Raw genomic sequence first — 17397 nt, 5'->3', positions numbered from 1 at the left:
CTGTGAAGTTATTCCTGTTCAAACAAAGCTCCGTTCGTTAAATCCAGGCGGTAGAAGGGTCACCCCGTCAGTCCGTGCTGCTCGAGCTCGGTGTGTTCCTCCTGCTGGAGCCTGCTGCCGGGGTGGGACTGGAGATCGGAGCTTTTGCCCTAAATCAGCAGTTGGTGAGAGTAGGTTGGGCTGTAGCTGTTGGAGAATTTGTCTCCTGAGTGGGGACACTGAGGGGCAGCTGCGTGATGCCCCCAGGGAGAAAGGGGGCAGCTGTTTTGCTCAGAGTGGGGTGAGAACAGAGCTGGTGTTTTGGGGGGAAAAGTTCATAAACATTTTCTGTAACGATTTTCCTGGATTATAAAGTGGGTGACTGGCGGGTGGCGCACCCGTCTAGGGAGGGCAGCGTGAGATTCAGTAGAGCGCTTAAAAAAAAACCTGTGCAGAGTTAGATAGTGGAAGCTTTTGTGCCTTTATCGAAGATTAAGGTTAAGATCCTTATTTAGGTTGAGGAGTCTGCGTTATGGATAGAAGTCAAGGAAAAAAGGTGCTGTATTGGCCGGGAATCGAACCTGGGCCTCCCGCGTGGCAGGCGAGAATTCTACCACTGAACCACCAATGCTCCAGCTGTGTGCTGCTGCCTGCACAGCTGCCTGCACAGCTGCCTGCACAGCTGCCTGCACAGCTGCCTGAGCCTCCCCGCTGGCCAGTGGCTCGGCCGCAGGGAGAGCAGGGGCTGAAGGGCTGGCCGGGCAAGCGGGGACCTTGAGGCAGTTGTGTAGACTGGAGCAGGGTTATAGGTCTCTTCATTTAAGCGCAGCTGAGACGTTAAATATCTCTGGGTAACGAGCTGCAGGTTTCTGGGGAGGAGGGGGTATTGCACGCGGAAACCTTGTCTGCTTTTTGTTAAGGTTCACGTTGTGTAAGAGTACATACGATATACGGAATATCAGCTGAAGCGATGCGTGGGTGGCTGGAAAGGTCCAAAATCTTGGCGCTGGGCGTGGGTCTGGCGGGCAACAATTCATACCAAGCCCCTGGTGTGTTCTGAGTGGTTCTCTGCTGCTGTCTTGTGCTGTGTCAGGCGTAAAGAATCCTCGTAAATGCCTTCTTGCAGGGGGTGTTTGACTGAACACCTGGTGACTTCTTTTCTGCAAGCACACAGCCCTGGTGAGGTGGCCCTTGAGAGTCCATCCCGGGCGGGGAGTTCATGAATGGTGGAGGAGGCTGCAGGCTGGGAGCAGCAGGAGGGCAGTGAGCCGCTGTTGGATGTGAGCAGGGAGGAGGGGAGAGCTCTAGTTTCACTTGTGGGTTCCTCGAGTGTTCCCCGTTTCGGTACCGCTTTCCCTGGTGTTTGTCGTGGCCGAAAATCCCCGTTTCTGACGGCTGCGGGGAGCTGAGCTCCCGAGCGTTTGTATCAGGCAGAACCTACAGTGCCCTGGGTGCTTTCCTCTTCTCTCCTCAGGCTGGTGCGAGAGTTTGTGGCCCAGAACAACACGTCTCAAATCAAACACGTGATCCAGATCCTGTCGCAGGAGTTCGCGCTCTCCCAGCACCCCCACAGCCGGAAAGGGGGACTCATTGGCCTGGCCGCTTGCTCCGTTGCCTTAGGCAAGGTAGGTGCGGGTGGGTTTTTTTGGCTTGTGCGGGTTGTGGTGGGGAACGGCAGCTTCTCCTGGGTCAGCATGGTGGCGAGACTCAGGCTGGTGGCCCCACAGCTCCCCGGCTCCCTCCTTGCATTGCAGCACACGGCTGGGTCGTGTTTGTGTTTCCCCATCGCACCCAGCCACGTCCTTTGGGCAACTTCCTCAGCAGCTCCCTCGGCGTGGTTTAAGGGCATCTGCCCATCCTCTGTCTCCAGCAGCTGGACTAGACTCAGCAGGTCGAGTACTAATTCGTGTTAACGGAGCTGAGAAGAGGTGTAGCCCTTCTATCGCCCACCCCCAGCTCAACCGGCTCCGGCAGCGCGGGCAGGGCCTTTGGGAAGCGGGGTTAAGGTTCGGGCCAAACGGTGGCAGAGGCGTAGGCAAAGTAAGCAAGTGGCTTAAGGTGTCAAGCTGCGTTAGCTTGAGCTAGCAGCTTGGCCGAAGTTTGACTTGCTGAACACGTGGGTCGGTCAGTCCAGTTCTGGAAGTGTTATGTTTATGTCCCTTGCATGGGAAGTCAGCTGATTTCTGTCCCAATTAAGGTCTTTCTCTAGAACTTCCCTCTTGTTAACAAAAACAAGCTCAATAAGTTGCCCCCAGGGCTCTGCCAGAGCATCCAGGTCCCCATGGAGGCGAGCACGGACTCTGCAGGCTCACGGCTCCGTCAGGCTTTTGAGTCAAGCCATGGGGCTGGTTTTTGAAAGCGCTTGCAAGGGAAGGAGTAGTTTTGGTCCGTAGCAAGGTGTACGTCAAAGAAAGCAGAGGGCTCGGGAAGAGCAGGCTGTGCTTGTTGGAAGAGCTACAAGGTAGATTTTAATTCATTTATTCCCCTTCTAACGAGAGTCATGATCGATCTGAGCAGATGCTTTGAAGCCTGATAGCTTCTACGTTAACTGCCTGTACACTGGTGGCTGGGAGCTTCTGAGCAGCACTCCTGTCTTCGTCCTCTTGTTAAAATGCAGAATCTCTTTGCAAAACCCTCCTCCCCGGGATGAGCAATGCTCTGCTCTGCCCTCGGCCCAGGCACGTAACCCACCTTCTCCTGCGCAGCGCGGGGACAGGCACTCTGTGCTGCCGGAGCTGCTGGTGCAGCTGGCTCTGGGGGGTGGAGGACTTGTTTTAGGCAGCCTTGATGGGCACTGATAAAACTTGGAGTTCAACTCTTTAATCTGCTAGTTTGCATGTTGTTGATTTTCTTACCATCTCCTTTGTTAGACACTTGGGAAACATTTCCCCAAAGTAGTGGTTTTTAACTTCAAAACAAGCCAACCTCCTGCCTCCACCTCTGGGTTTGTCTGAAACTCCTGCTGTGCCGGTGAATCCTTAAGCAAAAATCTTTTGTGCTGGGGAGCAGCCTCATTAATGACTATATTTGCTTGTGGGCAGAGTTAAGGTCAGCCTGGTGTGGCTCTTCCACGGTGCAGGAGGACAAAGTTCAGCGTGTAAAGCGTGTAACTCTTGCCTGGGAATCAGAGCCCTGCAGTCATTTCCTCCACCAGATGTGTCCAGCTTAACTCCGCCAGCTGTGGTATCTCCTCGCCCATAAGCAGGCTGAAACGGCTCCTCTCTGGTAGTTGGGACCACAGTTGGGTTGATGTTTCTGGAGACAAGAAGGCAGGAAGGTGCTTTGGGGGTTGCCGGTTGTCTGTCTTTTATGAAGCCTGTATCACCAACTCCTCCGTGCTGCCCAGCTCCTGACGTTACAACGAGTAGCCCAACAGACCAAGGGCTTCTTCGCTTAACTGAAGGTGCAGGTAGGCTCGGTCTGTCGCTGTCTGGGATGTTCTCCCTGGTCCTGGAAACCTCGGTGGGTTTATGCAGAGACCAGCTGGTAGAGTGGGATAAATCCTGGCTGACTGCTGCGAGGGCTGGTGACCGCTGGGGATCTGCCTCGTCTCCTGCCTGCAGGGCAGAGGGAGGCAGGGATGGATTTCCCTGTGGGCCAGTCTCCAGCAGAGATGAGCATCGTGCAGTGGGAAACAGCCCCTCTTGCTTTGAAAGGTGCACTTGAATAACTGCCCAAACTTCTTGCGCGTCTCTGGGAATCAAAACCAGCCGAGTACGGCTGCAGTAATCGCTTCCGTTGCTGGTGGAGACTCCCTTGAAACAATTTCTCAGCTTGCTCAGCTGGCTGTCACCGTACCCGAATAATAAAATCCAATAATTTCAAAAATAAAATGCAAAATTCATTAATAAATCCTGTCTAGCGTAGGTGCACTAAGCCATCGCAGGCCTGAATTTTTGCAGTATGTTCCAGGGCAGCGCCATCTCTTCCCTCTCCCCGTGGCACGGTCCTCAACTGACCAGTCTCCTCTTGTCCGCCAGGACTCTGGGCTCTACCTGAAGGAGCTGATTGAGCCGGTGCTGACGTTTTTCAACGACGCCGATAGTCGGCTGCAATACTACGCTTGCGAGGCCTTCTATAACATTGTCAAGGTGGCCAGGGGCTCTGTCCTCCTGCACTTCAACGTGCTCTTCGATGGCCTCAGCAAGGTAAGAAGCTTCCTCTCAACCCTCATGTGTTTTTATTTCCCACACTGGAGAAGTAAGACTTGTTTCCTGGTCCTTGTCTTCTCTGGGTCAAACAAACCGAGTTGTCTAAGGTCTTCCTTCCAAGTAAACTGCTTTGCTTTGACCCAGGCAGCTCTGAAGGACCAAATGAGCAATTCCTGCAACAGCGCAGTGGCCACTGATGTTGCGGGTGCTGGAGTTTACTGTAACATACCTCGTTCTCTGTCCTCACCTCCAGGATGTATTTTCCTGCTCCTTGTTGAGTGGCGTTAGGAAACGAGGCTGACGGGACTGCTGCAAGTGAGGTGGCTCTGCAGTACTATGGCTTTGTGGGGACTGTAGCATCAAAACCATGCCTACATATGCCTGTCTTTGCAGCTTATCAATGGAAACTTGTATTTGTCTGCCCCTTGAGAGCGTGGCTGCTGGCCCATGAAAACCTGCGTAGCTGGGGGAGGAGATGGGCGCTTGATATCGCCCTTAGGAAGTCTCTCAGGAGAATTTGTTGGAGCCTAACGAGGAGCTGGCGATAAAGGGGCTTCTCTGTGTCCGTTCCTATAATGCCAAAGGAGAGCAACAGTCCCGTGAGCCTGCTGGGAGCTCCGCTGCAGAGCAGGCAGCAGACCTGGGACCCTCTGCTGCAATGGCTCTTGTTTCTGTCATTCACATCTGGCTGCTGATCCTGACCCGAAGGTCAAAAGCAGCTCTGAGCTCCTCGATCGGCTTCTCAAGGTATTTTTCCTCTCCAGCTGAGTATCCTTGGTGCAGGCTGCAAGCATGTACTGGCTGGGGACGTGTGGGTTCCCGAGGCTGGAGCTCCTCAAACCATCCCGGATCAGTCCTGTGGCTACTGTCAAAACATCTCTTTCTCTCGCTGGCTACAGCTTCTTAGATTGAGGGTCTGGTGGCGATCTCAGGCAGCTGGGTCGAGGGGCTGGTAGGTTATCGCAGTGCCACGTGTGCGTTCGGCTCTTGAGAGCCGGGTGTCTGGGGGAGCAAGGTTTTAGTCCGAGTAGGGTTGCAGCCCCATCCCAGGCAGCAGAAGGGCTGTTCCTCTGCTTTTCCTCCCTTGCCTAAGCGAGTAGCGATGTGAGTGGAGCTGCTCTGCTGCTGCTTCGGGGTGGGGGGGCTCAGTTCCCGTTTATGTTCTGCCTGCCCGACGGGCTTCTGCTCTCACAGACCTCCCAGTTCCTTTTCTGCTATTCAGAGGTGAGTGGCTCCCTGCCAGGTCCTGCCCTCACGCCTCCTCGTTAGCACAGCAGTTAACGTAGTCTCCGCATCGCCTGCTGCAAACCTTCCTGCTGGGAGATCTGCTCCGCCGCGCTGCTTTGAGAGACTTAGCCATGCGGCAAAATCCACCAAGCGTGTAGGAAGAGCTTAAAGGAAAGCCAGGGGACCCTCCCACCCCTGACACACGTAGTTATATCAAAGGTGCTTGCTCATGTATGCCACACGCCACTGAGGCATGAATCGTAGAAGCTCCCACCCTCCTCCTGCTCAGCTGGGCTGGCACACAGCAGGAGCCTCCCGCTCTGGGTCCCGCCCAGCGTTAGTCCCTGCCCGAGGGGGATTACTGGCTCATTGCCTGAACAAACCGCGTGATGCCATCTCCCCGGGTCTCCTGACCCCGCGGACCCATGCATCAACTGCTTGTCATCTTTTTCCTGCCATGTGCCTTAGAAAAGGCCGGGTGGGGTGGCTGTGTGGGTGTGGGGTGGTGGCCATCCCTCCTGACACCCTCTGCTTGGGCTCTGCAGGACATCGTGACAGAGAGCAACCAGTTTGACTTGGTAGGCTTCATCCCGCTGCTGCGCGAGAGGATTTACTCCAACAACCAGTATGCCCGCCGGTTCATCATATCCTGGGTAGGTACACACGGCCCCAGGCGTGCCTGCCCGTCCAAACTCCAAAATACCGTGATCTGTCAGCATCCCACATCTGGGCAAACAGCAAATGTCCACGGTGAGGTGGGAACTCAGGCACCCAAATTTACTTGGGCAGGTTTTTTAAGCCAGCTGAGTTTTTTACCTGCTTCTTTAAAACACCAGCTCCCTCTCACCTCGCTGTTGCAGTCCCAGGGGCGTCGTATTGCACGTCTGCCAACCTGGTTCAGCAACACCAAGTTAGAAAATACGGTCAAAGCGTTGCTTGTATAAGTAGATACGCTGTGGTCTAGAGATTACAGTCTCCCTGGGGACAGTGCCAGACTGCTTTCCATCGCCCAGCAGTGATGGAGGGATGTTGCTCTCCAGTAGGCAAGGTATTTCTACTTGCTTTCGCCTTTCTGTGCAAGGCAGGAGCTCTCAGTGTCTGGCCAGGGTCTGGGGAGAGATGCGTGCCTCTGTGTTCTCTCTTTCAGCCGTACTGTTTGCCATCCCAGGTCTGCCTGCATGCGTCTTGGCGGTCATTCCTGATCCCTGCTCTGTTTTACAGAGCTGTGATTGGAAATGGAGCAATGCTGCAGGCTGATCGCTTGCCTCCTGTGCTAGCCCAGCTTCTTTCCAAGATGGGCAACTCCACACTGTCCTCTTGTCCTTCCCCCCATCCCACACAGCTCGGCTCTGAATTCCTTAGTATCGCGCCAGATTTGTGCTGGTGATGTTAGTTAGCTTCTCCGAAACTCACCTCTTTCTTCTTCCTCCCCTGAGCTAGATCCTGGTCTTAGAGTCTGTGCCCGACATCAACCTCTTGGATTACCTGCCAGAAATCCTGGACGGGCTCTTCCAGATCCTGGGAGACAACAGCAAGGAGATCCGGAAAATGTGAGTGTGGAGGCTGGCCGGGCACGAGGGCTGTGTCTTGCTCGCTGTCTGTCCGTCGCCCTCTTCGTTTGTTTGCAACTCTTCTGTATAACTGCAGCGAAACCCCGTGTGTGCGGTGGGAGACGGAGCGATCTAGCTGGCTTGGTCAGTGATCAGTGTCCTTGGCAAGGGCCTCCCTTCCCTGGCTTGCTGTGGCTGGAGTGGCCGTGGAGGACACTGCGGTCTGTGCTGGGGGACAAACTGTTGTGGCTCAGTTGAGCTGTTGCCTTCTCAGCCCTTGCACCCATATCAGAGCTGCCGAGGCTCATGCGTGCTTCTTGTTTCGGGTGATGTTCAGCAACACATGGACATGTAAAGTTGCTTGTTGCTCTGCAGGAAGAGCAAACAGCTGCCACGTGGCTCAACTGCCCGAGGCTGCATTTAAATCGGACTTTTAAAGGTGGTGGTTAGGGCTTAGTACAAAGCTAAAATTGCTGCTGCTCGTCTCATGCTGGAAGTCGCCGTAGCCCCATGCCCAGAACCCGGCGCGCCTTTGGGGTGCAGCCGGTGAGCTGGGAAGCTCATCAAGGTGGTGAACACTTGGGTGGAGGGTAGGGATGATGCTGGGTGCCCCACAGCACCCAGGGCATGGTTGTCTGAAGGCAGCACGATGGCTTGTTTCGAGCTCGTGCACCAAGCCTGTCTTGGAGTCCTGTTCTCCAGCAGCTTGTCTGGTGGAGTCTGCCTTGCTGCAACTTTCGGGTCCAGGGTGTGCTCTTGGGGAGGCTCTTCCTGGCCCTCCTCTCCAGCCTGGAGCGAGGAGGCGGATTCCCTTCCCTGTGCCGGATGGTTAAACAGCTCCTGCTGTGCCGTCAGATGGATGAGCTGGAGGGGGGACCTTGGGCACGCTGCCCCATCCCTTGTCGTGGTGATCTGCAGCTCCTTGGACTGGATGCCTCTGCCTAGACCTTAGCCTCATCACTTCGCTGGGAGAGCAGCTCGCGCTGGTCCGGCGGGCACTTCCAGCGCTCGGAAACCGCAGTAAGCAGAAGGAAGCCAAGAGCGCCAAAGTGAGAGCGATGGAGGACGAGAAAGCGACAGCTTGTGGGACCGATAGCAGAGAGGAGCTATTTTCCTCCTGGCCGCTGGCTCGAGCCCGTTGAGCAGCACAGCTGCCAGCCCGTATGGGAGCTGCCCTTGTGACTTGGACCACGATGAAAGAACCTGGATATTTCCACCCTTGGCAAGGCCGCTTAAAGGCTAGAGCCTGGCCTAGACCTTAACCTTGTCTGAAAATGGGGTCAGGAAAGCAGCTGGGCCGGGCAGGAGGCCAGGAGGGAGATGACAGCTCAGGCATTGGCAGAGAACAGGCGACTGCTGAGGAGAGAGATGGCAGAAGCCCTTGAAGGAAGGGGAGAAATGAGAAAATGAATTGATAAGGGACATGGGGTGAAAAACATCGCTGTGGGTTGAACGCAGTGGGAAAGTGAGCTCTGTTGCTGTGCTGGAGGATGCGCTCTGAGATGGGGGGACGTGCTGGGGGGTGGGTCTGCTGCCCCACCACTCAGCTTGAGCAACGGGTACCAGGATCCAGAGGTAAGAGCCTGGTACAGCCCCCATCGTTGCTCAGTTCACCCTAAAAACATGTTCTTGCCATCACAGGCGAACACAGAGGTGGTGCCAGGGCCACATTCATCCTCCGGAGGAGAATCTGGGGTAGTGGGTTAGATGGAAGCGATTGCATCTGAGATGTGCCCTGCTGCAGATGCCGGCGCTGGGAGCCGGTGTGGCAGGCCCAGAGGATCGCATTAACGCAATGCCATTACCGCTGCTCCCACTCCGTGCTGCCTGGGGATTAAGGATAGCCAGGGCGAGCTGCGAGCCCGCTTCGGAGCTGCAGCTGCAGCAGTTCTCGCCGTGCTCGGCTGCTGCCTTCCCCCGGAGAAAGGCAGCAGCCCACAGGAATCTGGTGCCGCTCCATCTCAAAGGCAGAGGAGCACGGTCAGTGGGAGATGTTTAGCCGGATTTCACATGTTTATCAAACGTCTTGCCTTTCAGGATGGTGCCCTGGTTTTGCGCTGAGTAAACGAGCTGCTTCTCTGCTGGCAACCCCCCTAAAAGGTTTATCTTGGCAGATGCAGGGAGAGGATAGCCGGTGAGGAGCTTTGCCCAGCTGCCATCCCTTTTAGCAGGAGCGGAGCCCGGCAGAGCCGCAGGGCCACGGTACGTGACGTGGCTGGGATCTGGCCGACTCGAGGCAAGCCCGGCGCTGTCAGCCACCTCCCGGGGTCAGCTCGGGTGGATTTTTGACTTGAGCCGCTCAGGCTCTGCCCGGGTCCTGCGTCGCTGGGGAAGGGGTTTTCACAAGCAATTTTGGCACACGCCGGGCTGGAAATGGCTTGTTGCTGTGCTGGCAGAAGTCTAGCATCCTTCTCTAACGGTGCTGTGGCAAACCATGCCGCCCTGCATCCTCCTCACCTGCCTCGCGGCAGCACGGAGCTGGTGGATGTGACAGTGTCCAGGCACCTCCGAACCAGCCGGCTTCACACGCCGCTTCTCTTGTGGCCGATTCCCTCTGAAAATACGCGTTACCCTGAGGGGCTTTTTCCCCCCCATCCTGCGCAGGCGATGCCTATTTTGGTGTGGAGATGTAATCGGGTCGAGGATTCGTGCTCCTCTTCCATCAGGAGCCCCGTGCCGGGTGGGTGGCAGGCTGCACTGCTGCGGCGGGAGCTGGTTTTCCAGGAACATCAGATACAGGGCTGGCTTACATCACCTGGGATGCTGCTCCTTGGCCATCCCCTCTCCCAAACTCCCAGTGTTCTGGGTCCCTCCTTCCCCTCGGTTCTGCATGTCTGAATGTTTGGCCCTCGGCTGTCATTCGCAACATCAAAGCGAAACTTAGTCCAACTCGAAATGCGATTTGCAGACCCCAGCATCCGTTACGTGAGGCAGATCAAGCAGTCGGATATCTGCAGGGCTGTGAGGGGCCGCAGCCGCCTCGTCTCGCCCTTACGACGTGTGTCCTGGGGAAGATCAAATCCTATTAAGCCGCAGCTCTACTTGCAAATTATACCATGAGAAATCTGCCCCTTAGGATTTCTTATCAAATGAGATGCAGAGCAGCTCTGTGCGTGCTAGAAAAATCGGCAAGAGCCTGGTCCAGCCTTGAATAATTCAGTAGCTTGGGTAGGACAGGAGTGACTTAGCTATTCAAAGCAGCTACCTCTTGGACGTCTGCTTCAGCCGTCTCAGCTCCAACCATCTCTCCTTAACCTAGTCTCCTGCAACAGGTACTTCCCTCATCCTTGCTGTTGAGGAGGTGGGAAACCATCAGGTAGACTTCAGGATCACAAACCAGACAAAAAATGCCGTAATGTGACCTCTCCTGCGTTGGGGTCTCCTGTCCCAGTGCAGGTCCCAACTATTTGGGGAAAAATTGGGGAGTTTTTCACTATAGTAAGAGCTAAGGGTCTGCAGGCTGTCGGTGTTATGAAAGAGGCAATGTCCTGGTGAACTAAGGGAGTTGTTTGCTTTCATCCCTGGTTGATGGCCAAGAGTTGTCTTCATCCTTTGGGATGGCTTCTGGGAAACAAGATGATGGTCTCAAGGCAGCCTTGTAGCAGCGAGCTGCATCCCAAAACCACTGCCAGCCATCTGCACCATCTGCAGTCCTCAGCACGAGGCTGCTGGGATTAGTGGAGACTGGATGTCCTCGCCTGGTTGGGTGGCCCCAGCTAGTGGAGTTTGAGGACACGTGAGTTGATGTTCTCTGGAGGTGTTTGAGCTGGTCAAACTCGAGTTGGGTTCTGAACGTGTTTTAAGGATCTTTAGCCTTCAAACTACAAACCTGATGACTGCAGTACGGACCAGTTTCTCCGCGCAGCCATGGTACTGGATTCATCTAGCGTGGTGTCTTGTCATGCGTAGCTACCAGCTATTTTGGGAAAGTGATAAGCCTTGAAGCCTGGAAGATTTCTGTTGTTTCCAGAGCAAGTTTTTGGTGTGCTGCTGTGTCTCTCATTGCGCTTCCCCATCTCGTAATGCCAGTCAGAAACTACCGATGCCATATGGGCAAACCTGGCCATGGCCAGCCATGACCCTCAGTACAAGAAGGACATTGAGGTGCTGGAGCGTGTCCAGAGAAGGGCGACGAAGCTGGTGAGGGGTCTGGTAGCACAAGTCTGATGAGGAGCGGCTGAGGGAGCTGGGGTTGTTCAGTCTGGAGAAGAGGAGGCTGAGGGGAGACCTCATCGCTCTCTCCAACGACCTGAAAGGGGGTTGTGGGGAGGTGGGTGTTGGTCTCTTCTCCCAAGTGACAAGTGACAGGACAAGAGGAAATGGCCTCAAGTTGCACCAGGGGAGGTTCAGGCTGGATATTAGGAAAAATTTCTTTCCCGAGAGAGTGGTGAAGCACTGGAATAAACTGCCCAGGGAGGTGGTGGAGTCACCATCACTGGAGGTGTTCAAGGAACGTGTGGATGTGGCACTGCGGGACATGGTTTAGTGGTCATGGTGGGGTTGGGGTGATGGTTGGACTTGATGATCTTAGAGGTCTTTTCTATCCTTAGTGATTCTGTGTGATTCTGTGACCGTGCAGGCTCGCAAGCCCAGAGCTTGCTTCCTGGCTGTCATAACTCTTGAAGCCACAGTTCTTGGGTTTGCCATGAGCAGATCTGGATGCACAGAATAAGAAGTGTGGGTGGCCAGGCTGAGTGGAGCAGGAGCAGCCAAGGGGACAGCTGAGGTTTTTTAGGGTTTGAGCTGTTTGATGCAGCCTCTGGTGTGTTGTAGACCTTCCCACCATGGGAGGAGTGAGTTGGACATTACAGCACTGAACCAGCCTCTCTCCTTTCCATGCAGCTCCGAGAGGATCCAGGTGACCCTGAACCTGGATGGAATAGTTCAGGTGCTGGACTGCCACCTTCATGACACGTCCATTGGGATGATGACCAGAATTGCAGTCCTGAAATGGCTCTACCACTTGTACATAAAGACTCCTCGTCAGGTAGGTCACGGACTTGGCGTGCAAGCCTACTGCTCCCTCCACGGGACTGAGCTTGTCTGCTCCCAGCCTGCTCCTTGCCTTTGAATTGGCTGTAATTATCACGGCAGCATTGCAACCAAGTGTCCACCTGCCTTTTCTGAGAACGCTTTGGCTACTGGATAGACGTAGCTTAAGAGATAAGAGCTCCAACTCGGGTGGAATATGGTGGTGAAGCTTTCGGCAGTCTCCCCTGGGGTGAAGGGTCCTGTCGCGGGGGGTGACCATGCCTGTGGGACTGATGCCATCCGTCTTTCTGGTTTTAGATGTTCCGACACACCGACAGCCTCTTCCCCATCTTGCTGCGGACCCTCTCAGATGAGTCAGATGAGGTAAGTGCTGCAGCTGCTGCAGAAGTCCTCCTGAAAGTTTACTGTCTCCACATCTAGCTGGGCTTTGGATTTTTTGGATTGAACCGAGGGGTTTTGTGAGGTTTGGCCAGTGTTGGCACTGGGGAGTTTAGCCCGGTTGGCTAAACCGTAGAAGACCCAACGCAGGGCCTTCAGGGAACTGCCCAGCTGAAAGCCCTGCTGTCTCAGTTAGGCTGGTGTGTTTGGGACCCTCTGTCTGTATAAACCTTCCTCTCCATCTCTGAGAGCTGATCCCTCAAAGCCAGTTCCTAAAAATCCTTTTTCCCTGCCTGGGAAGTCAGCTGGGGCTTCAGGTCCCAGAGCTGATGTCTACCATGGGGCTGGGTCGTGGTCAGATCCTCGGCCTCTTCTCCGAAGTGATGAGTGATAGGACAAGAGGAAATGGCCTCAAGTTGCACCAGGGGAGGTTCAGGCTGGATATTAGGAAAAATTTCTTGACTGGGAGAGTGGTGAAGCATTGGAACAGGCTGCCCAGGGAGGTGGTGGATTCACCATCCCTGGAGGTGTTCAAGGAACGTGTGGACGTGGCACTGCGGGACATGGTTTAATGGGCATGGTGGTGTTGGGTTGGTGGTTGGACTTGATGATATCACAGGTCTTTTCCAACCTTAGTGATTCTGTGTGATTCTGAGTGGGGATTTCGGCATCTCACAACAGCTCTGTAGAGATGCGAGGGGGATCGTGTCCAGCCAGTGCTGCAAAACCCGAGTCAGGAGATGGTTCAGCAGCGCCCACCGCTAGCGGGGCAGCGTTAGCATTGCCTGGTGGGGCTGCAGTAGATGCCCGGTGGCATCAGGTTGACTGGGAACTGCTTGGCTTGGGAGTGAGCAAAGAAAATCAGGCAGCAATGACAAGCCAGCTCACTCTGCCTTCGCTCTCCTGCCTGCGCCTTGCCCTCCCAGTGCAGTGCTCTTCATCTCCCAGGCTGCTCCCTCAGTTTTGGCGTGTTTGTCATCTTCTCCCCCTCTCCGTTGCACCCTGGAGCATTTCTAGCGCTTGGGTGGGAGGCTGGCAGCTTTGGCACACAGCTGGCCCAGGCACTGGTAGCGCTTCTGCCATCGGCTGGATACCTCTTGCCCAGAGCTGCGAATGATCCTGGCTGGTTTCTCAGCCCAGACCTTCCTCGTGGAATAAAAATCGTGCGCTGTCTGCTTTGCCTTCCACGCTCCAGGGCGTCAAACCCCAACCCCACAGTAAATCCCATGTGCGAGGGGGTTGTTAAGAGAGAAGGGAAGGGAATAAGCAAGCGAGGGAATGACTTGCGCTTAGAAGGCAAGCGACTGCCTGGCCGTTTTCCATACCCTGCTGCTTACGATGCAAACCTTTCCAAAAGAGTCCCCAAGCACACATCTGCCTTTGCAACGCTCTAGAAAGCCTGCATCTTGCAGATAGTCTCTCCAGCTTGGCAGGAGATCACAGTGAGTCATGTTGTAATTACACTGCTTATTAATATTTGAAAAAAGCAGCAAAGAAAGGACCCTGGTGATGCATTTCCTCCATGCGACATAACTGGGAATGGCTCAAAAGTAATTTTAAGCTGATTTATTTAATCCTGTCTTCTATTTAAATGTTTGGAGGGTTTTTTTTTTTAAGGAAATCCATAGACGAGTCAATCCATTAAACACCACTGCTCGACTGGCTCCCAACCAGATTTGCTGCTCTCTGCAGAGGAAATAGAAATGACCAAAATAGTAGGGGGTTTTTGAGCTGGACATTTTTGGGAACGACGAGCACAGATTGAGCTAGCTAACCTGCAACATCAGTGCCTATTAGTAAAGGGGACGCAGGGTGCTCTCTCAGCCATTACTCCCTGCTTGGTACAGTATTTGTATGCACGTCCACGTTGTCCTGGAGCAGGTCAGGATCCCCAGAAGCTCTTGGCTACCGGGCTGGGGATCACCGGGTTAGTGTGGGGTCCTATGTGAGCTTAACCCATCAGCTCTCTGATGAGGAAGCATCTCCCTCCCTTTTCCAGGTAGTGCTCCGCAAGTTGTATGGTGTTGCACAAGGTGTACACGCATCTTCAGGGGAGTTTTTTTGCTGTCTTCATTCTGGGATGCTCCCCTCCCGAAGGGAACCTGGCTGGGCAGCAGTGCTGGTAGCATCTTTCTTCCCAGCAAGGCTGAACGTCCTTTTGCGGCGCCTGCAGATCCCCTGGCCCCCATGCACAGTTTGGAGGCTAGCTATTGCTCTCCTGACGCGCCCTGAAGCCGTCCTGGAACAGTTGTTTCTCACCAGCTCATCACCAAAGGAGAATCTGGCATTGGAGGGTCAGTGCTAGTCAGGGCTTTGCATCAGACTGAAAGACGGTGCTCAGGCACCTTATTTTTAAGGTCTGGCCTTGCTGAGCTGCTCCGAGTCTCTCTGTGCACTTGCCATAAATAATCAAGCCCAAAGCACGGAAGGAGTCATAGTGGATGGAGCCGGATCCGTGCCCTTTAAGTTGTCCCGCCTGTTTTTATCGTTCAAGTAGCACAAGGTGTTGCACCACCTCCACCGTGCTGAACAGGGGCCAGTATCTCATGATGCATCTGCGGTGTCCTGAATCATCTCTGCCTTCTCTCCTGTTCCCCTTCCTACCCAGTTCTCCCGCGCCAGTAAAGAAATGGTCAAGAGACCTAGTTAAGATTCACAAAGGCAGCGCGGAGAAGTTGGAGCGAAGCTGAAGCAAGCAATTCCCTTTGATATGTAGACAAGTCAGGATACAGGATTCCTGGCTGTCGGATGCTGTACTGCTGCACTGCGTCACCTTGTGCCGGTTCCCATGCTTCCCCGGCAGGGAGGTGCTCCATCCCGCGTTGGAGACCTGCTTTTGAAGGCAATCTTTAAAAGCCCTGGTTAAAATTTGATGTGCTTGAAAACTTTCTTACAGCTCCAAGAGTAACAGCATCCTGCTAGGAATGGGTTTTTCTGCACAGGCTGCTCCTTTCATCAGTGCGAGTCTCACAGCCCTAACACCTGGTTAAAGAACTGACGTTGGAAAAGGTGAAAAGCCAAAGCCCAAGCGCCCTTTGGGAGTGGTGGGATGGACCTTTCCACCCGCAGGATAAAAGCACTGCTGCTGGAAGGCACTGCTGAAAGGAAGAGCTGCTCTGTACCAGAAACAGTGTGGTCAGCAGGAGTAGGGAGGGGATCGTGCCCCTGTACTCGGCGCTGGTGAGGCCGCACCTTGAATGCTGTGTTCAGTTTTGGGCCCCTCACTACAAGAAGGACATGGAGGTGCTGGAGCGTGTCCAGAGAAGGGCGATGAAGCTGGTTGAGGGGTCTGGAGCACAAGTCTGATGAGGAGCGGCTGAGGGAGCTGGGGTTGTTTAGCCTGGAGAAGAGGAGGCTGAGGGGAGACCTCATCGCTCTCTACAGCTACCTGAAAGGGGGCTGTGGGGAGGTGGGTGTTGGTCTCTTCTCCCAAGTGACTAGTGACAGGACAAGAGCAAATGGCCTCAAGTTGCGCCAGGGGAGGTTCAGGCTGGATATCAGGAACCATGTCTTTCCTGAGAGAGTGGTGAAGCACTGGAACAGGCTGCCCAGGGAGGTGGTGGAGTCACCATCACTGGAGGTGTTCAAGGAATGTGTGGATGTGGCACTGTGGGACATGGTTTAGTGGTCATGGTGGGGTTGGGGTGATGGTTGGACTTGATGATCTTACAGGTCTTTTCCAACCTTAGTGATTCTGTGATTCTTTGGGTTGTCTTCCTCTGCAAGCTCCTGGTGCAGAGGCAGCTTCTGATGTAGCTGTTCAGTTCCCTGGGTCCTTCCCGGCTCGACCCAGGCGCTGAGTTCAGGTGGACACAACAGGCAGTGAGGGCATCTCTGAGAAAACCGTGAAGCGGTGACACTGCTGATTTCTTTCTTTGCTTTGTTTTCCTTTCTCTGGCTCCAAAATGGAGTTGTTTCTTTAGGGCTGAACGTGTTCCTGTTTCCTTATCTGCTTCTCTCAGTCTTGCTGGGGGTTGGAAGTTGTGCTGGGACTTTTGTCTGACTCATACAGGAATGACGCATGAGGTGGAGCTGGTGTCTGATGTGAAGCAGGATAGACTCCAGCTTCCTCTCGTCTCCGCTGATGTGAAAACCTACCTGCATTTATGCAGTGGCCAGGCAAGGCTTTGAATCATAGAAGGGTTTGGGTTGGAAGGGACCTTAGAGATCATCTAGTTCCAACCCCCCTGCCATGGGCAGGGACACCTTCCACTAGACCAGGCTGCTCAAAGCCCCGTCCAAGCTGGCCTTGAACACTTCCAGGGATGGGGCATCCACACCTTCCCTGGGCAAGCTGTGCCAGTGCCTCAGCACCCTCACGGTGAAGAATTTTTCTTCCTTGTATCTAATCCAAATCTACTGTTTTTCAGCTTAAAGCCATTACCCCTTGTCCTGTCACTACATGGCCTTGTAAAAAGTCCCTCTCCAGCCTTCTTGTAGGCCCCTTCGGGTACTGGAAGGCTGCTATAAGGTCTCCCCGGAGCCTTCTCTTCTTCAGGCTGAACAACCGCAACTCTCTCAGCCTGTCTTCATAGGAGAGGTGCTCCAGCCCTCTGATAGTCTTCATGGTCCTCCTCTGGACTCGCTCCAACAGCAAGGAGATCCAAATGGTTTCTTAGCTGCTTGCAGCTGTATCTTCTAGAGCATCCTTCAGAAGTCTGCTCCTGGCACTGGACGAGAGTTGGTACCCTTCCCTAGAGAGGATTAGCTGAGCCTGAGCTACCACTGCTTGCGGAGGTAGTGTTGGACTTGAACGTCTGCATGACCTTCAAGCCAACTTCTCCATCACAAGCCGAAACATTTTGCCCCTCTCTTGGTTTCCCAGTATTAAACTAGGAGAGGAGGAACCCCAGGTATGGTGGTATCCTGGTATTCGTCTCTCTCCGTTGTTGTTAACTCCGACACCCCTCCTGCGTATCCTGCTGCAGCACCGCAGGGTTTTGAAGCCCGGGTCTCTGCCCTGCTCTCTGAGCTGTGCTGTCGCGCTAAATCCTGACAAACTTCTCCCATCGCGCCCGATTCCCAGTACAACGAAGCTGAACAAAAGCTTGTGCCAAAGCGAATAGCTGTCTTAGCGTGGTTTGGTTTGGAGCTTTGCTCTGTTGGTTTTAGAGCCATTG

At 54.3% G+C, this 17397-nt stretch overlaps 1 protein-coding gene and 1 non-coding gene across 2 annotated transcripts in view; one reads left to right on the top strand and one right to left on the bottom strand.

The window, feature by feature from the left end:
- The window catches only part of LOC132319252 (protein VAC14 homolog), a gene marked incomplete at its 5' end in the record, with an annotated part of 31364 nt that overhangs the window by 2190 nt on the left and 11777 nt on the right, over positions 1 to 17397 (top strand). The window contains 7 exons of the mRNA XM_059829576.1: positions 1454 to 1604; positions 3960 to 4127; positions 4815 to 4877; positions 5903 to 6010; positions 6798 to 6907; positions 11750 to 11894; positions 12197 to 12262. Coding sequence (XP_059685559.1) covers positions 1454 to 1604; positions 3960 to 4127; positions 4815 to 4877; positions 5903 to 6010; positions 6798 to 6907; positions 11750 to 11894; positions 12197 to 12262 — 811 coding nt within the window. The remainder of the gene's footprint in view (positions 1 to 1453; positions 1605 to 3959; positions 4128 to 4814; positions 4878 to 5902; positions 6011 to 6797; positions 6908 to 11749; positions 11895 to 12196; positions 12263 to 17397) is intronic.
- On the bottom strand, positions 540 to 610 carry TRNAG-GCC (transfer RNA glycine (anticodon GCC)). Its single transcript has one exon. It is a non-coding gene; the product is annotated as a tRNA-Gly (tRNA).

The sequence above is a fragment of the Gavia stellata genome, chromosome 26, assembly GCF_030936135.1.
Source record: "Gavia stellata isolate bGavSte3 chromosome 26, bGavSte3.hap2, whole genome shotgun sequence".
Taxonomy (NCBI): domain Eukaryota; kingdom Metazoa; phylum Chordata; class Aves; order Gaviiformes; family Gaviidae; genus Gavia; species Gavia stellata.
The sequence above is the reverse complement of the archived record's forward strand: the minus strand, read 5'-3'. Positions and strand labels throughout refer to the sequence as shown.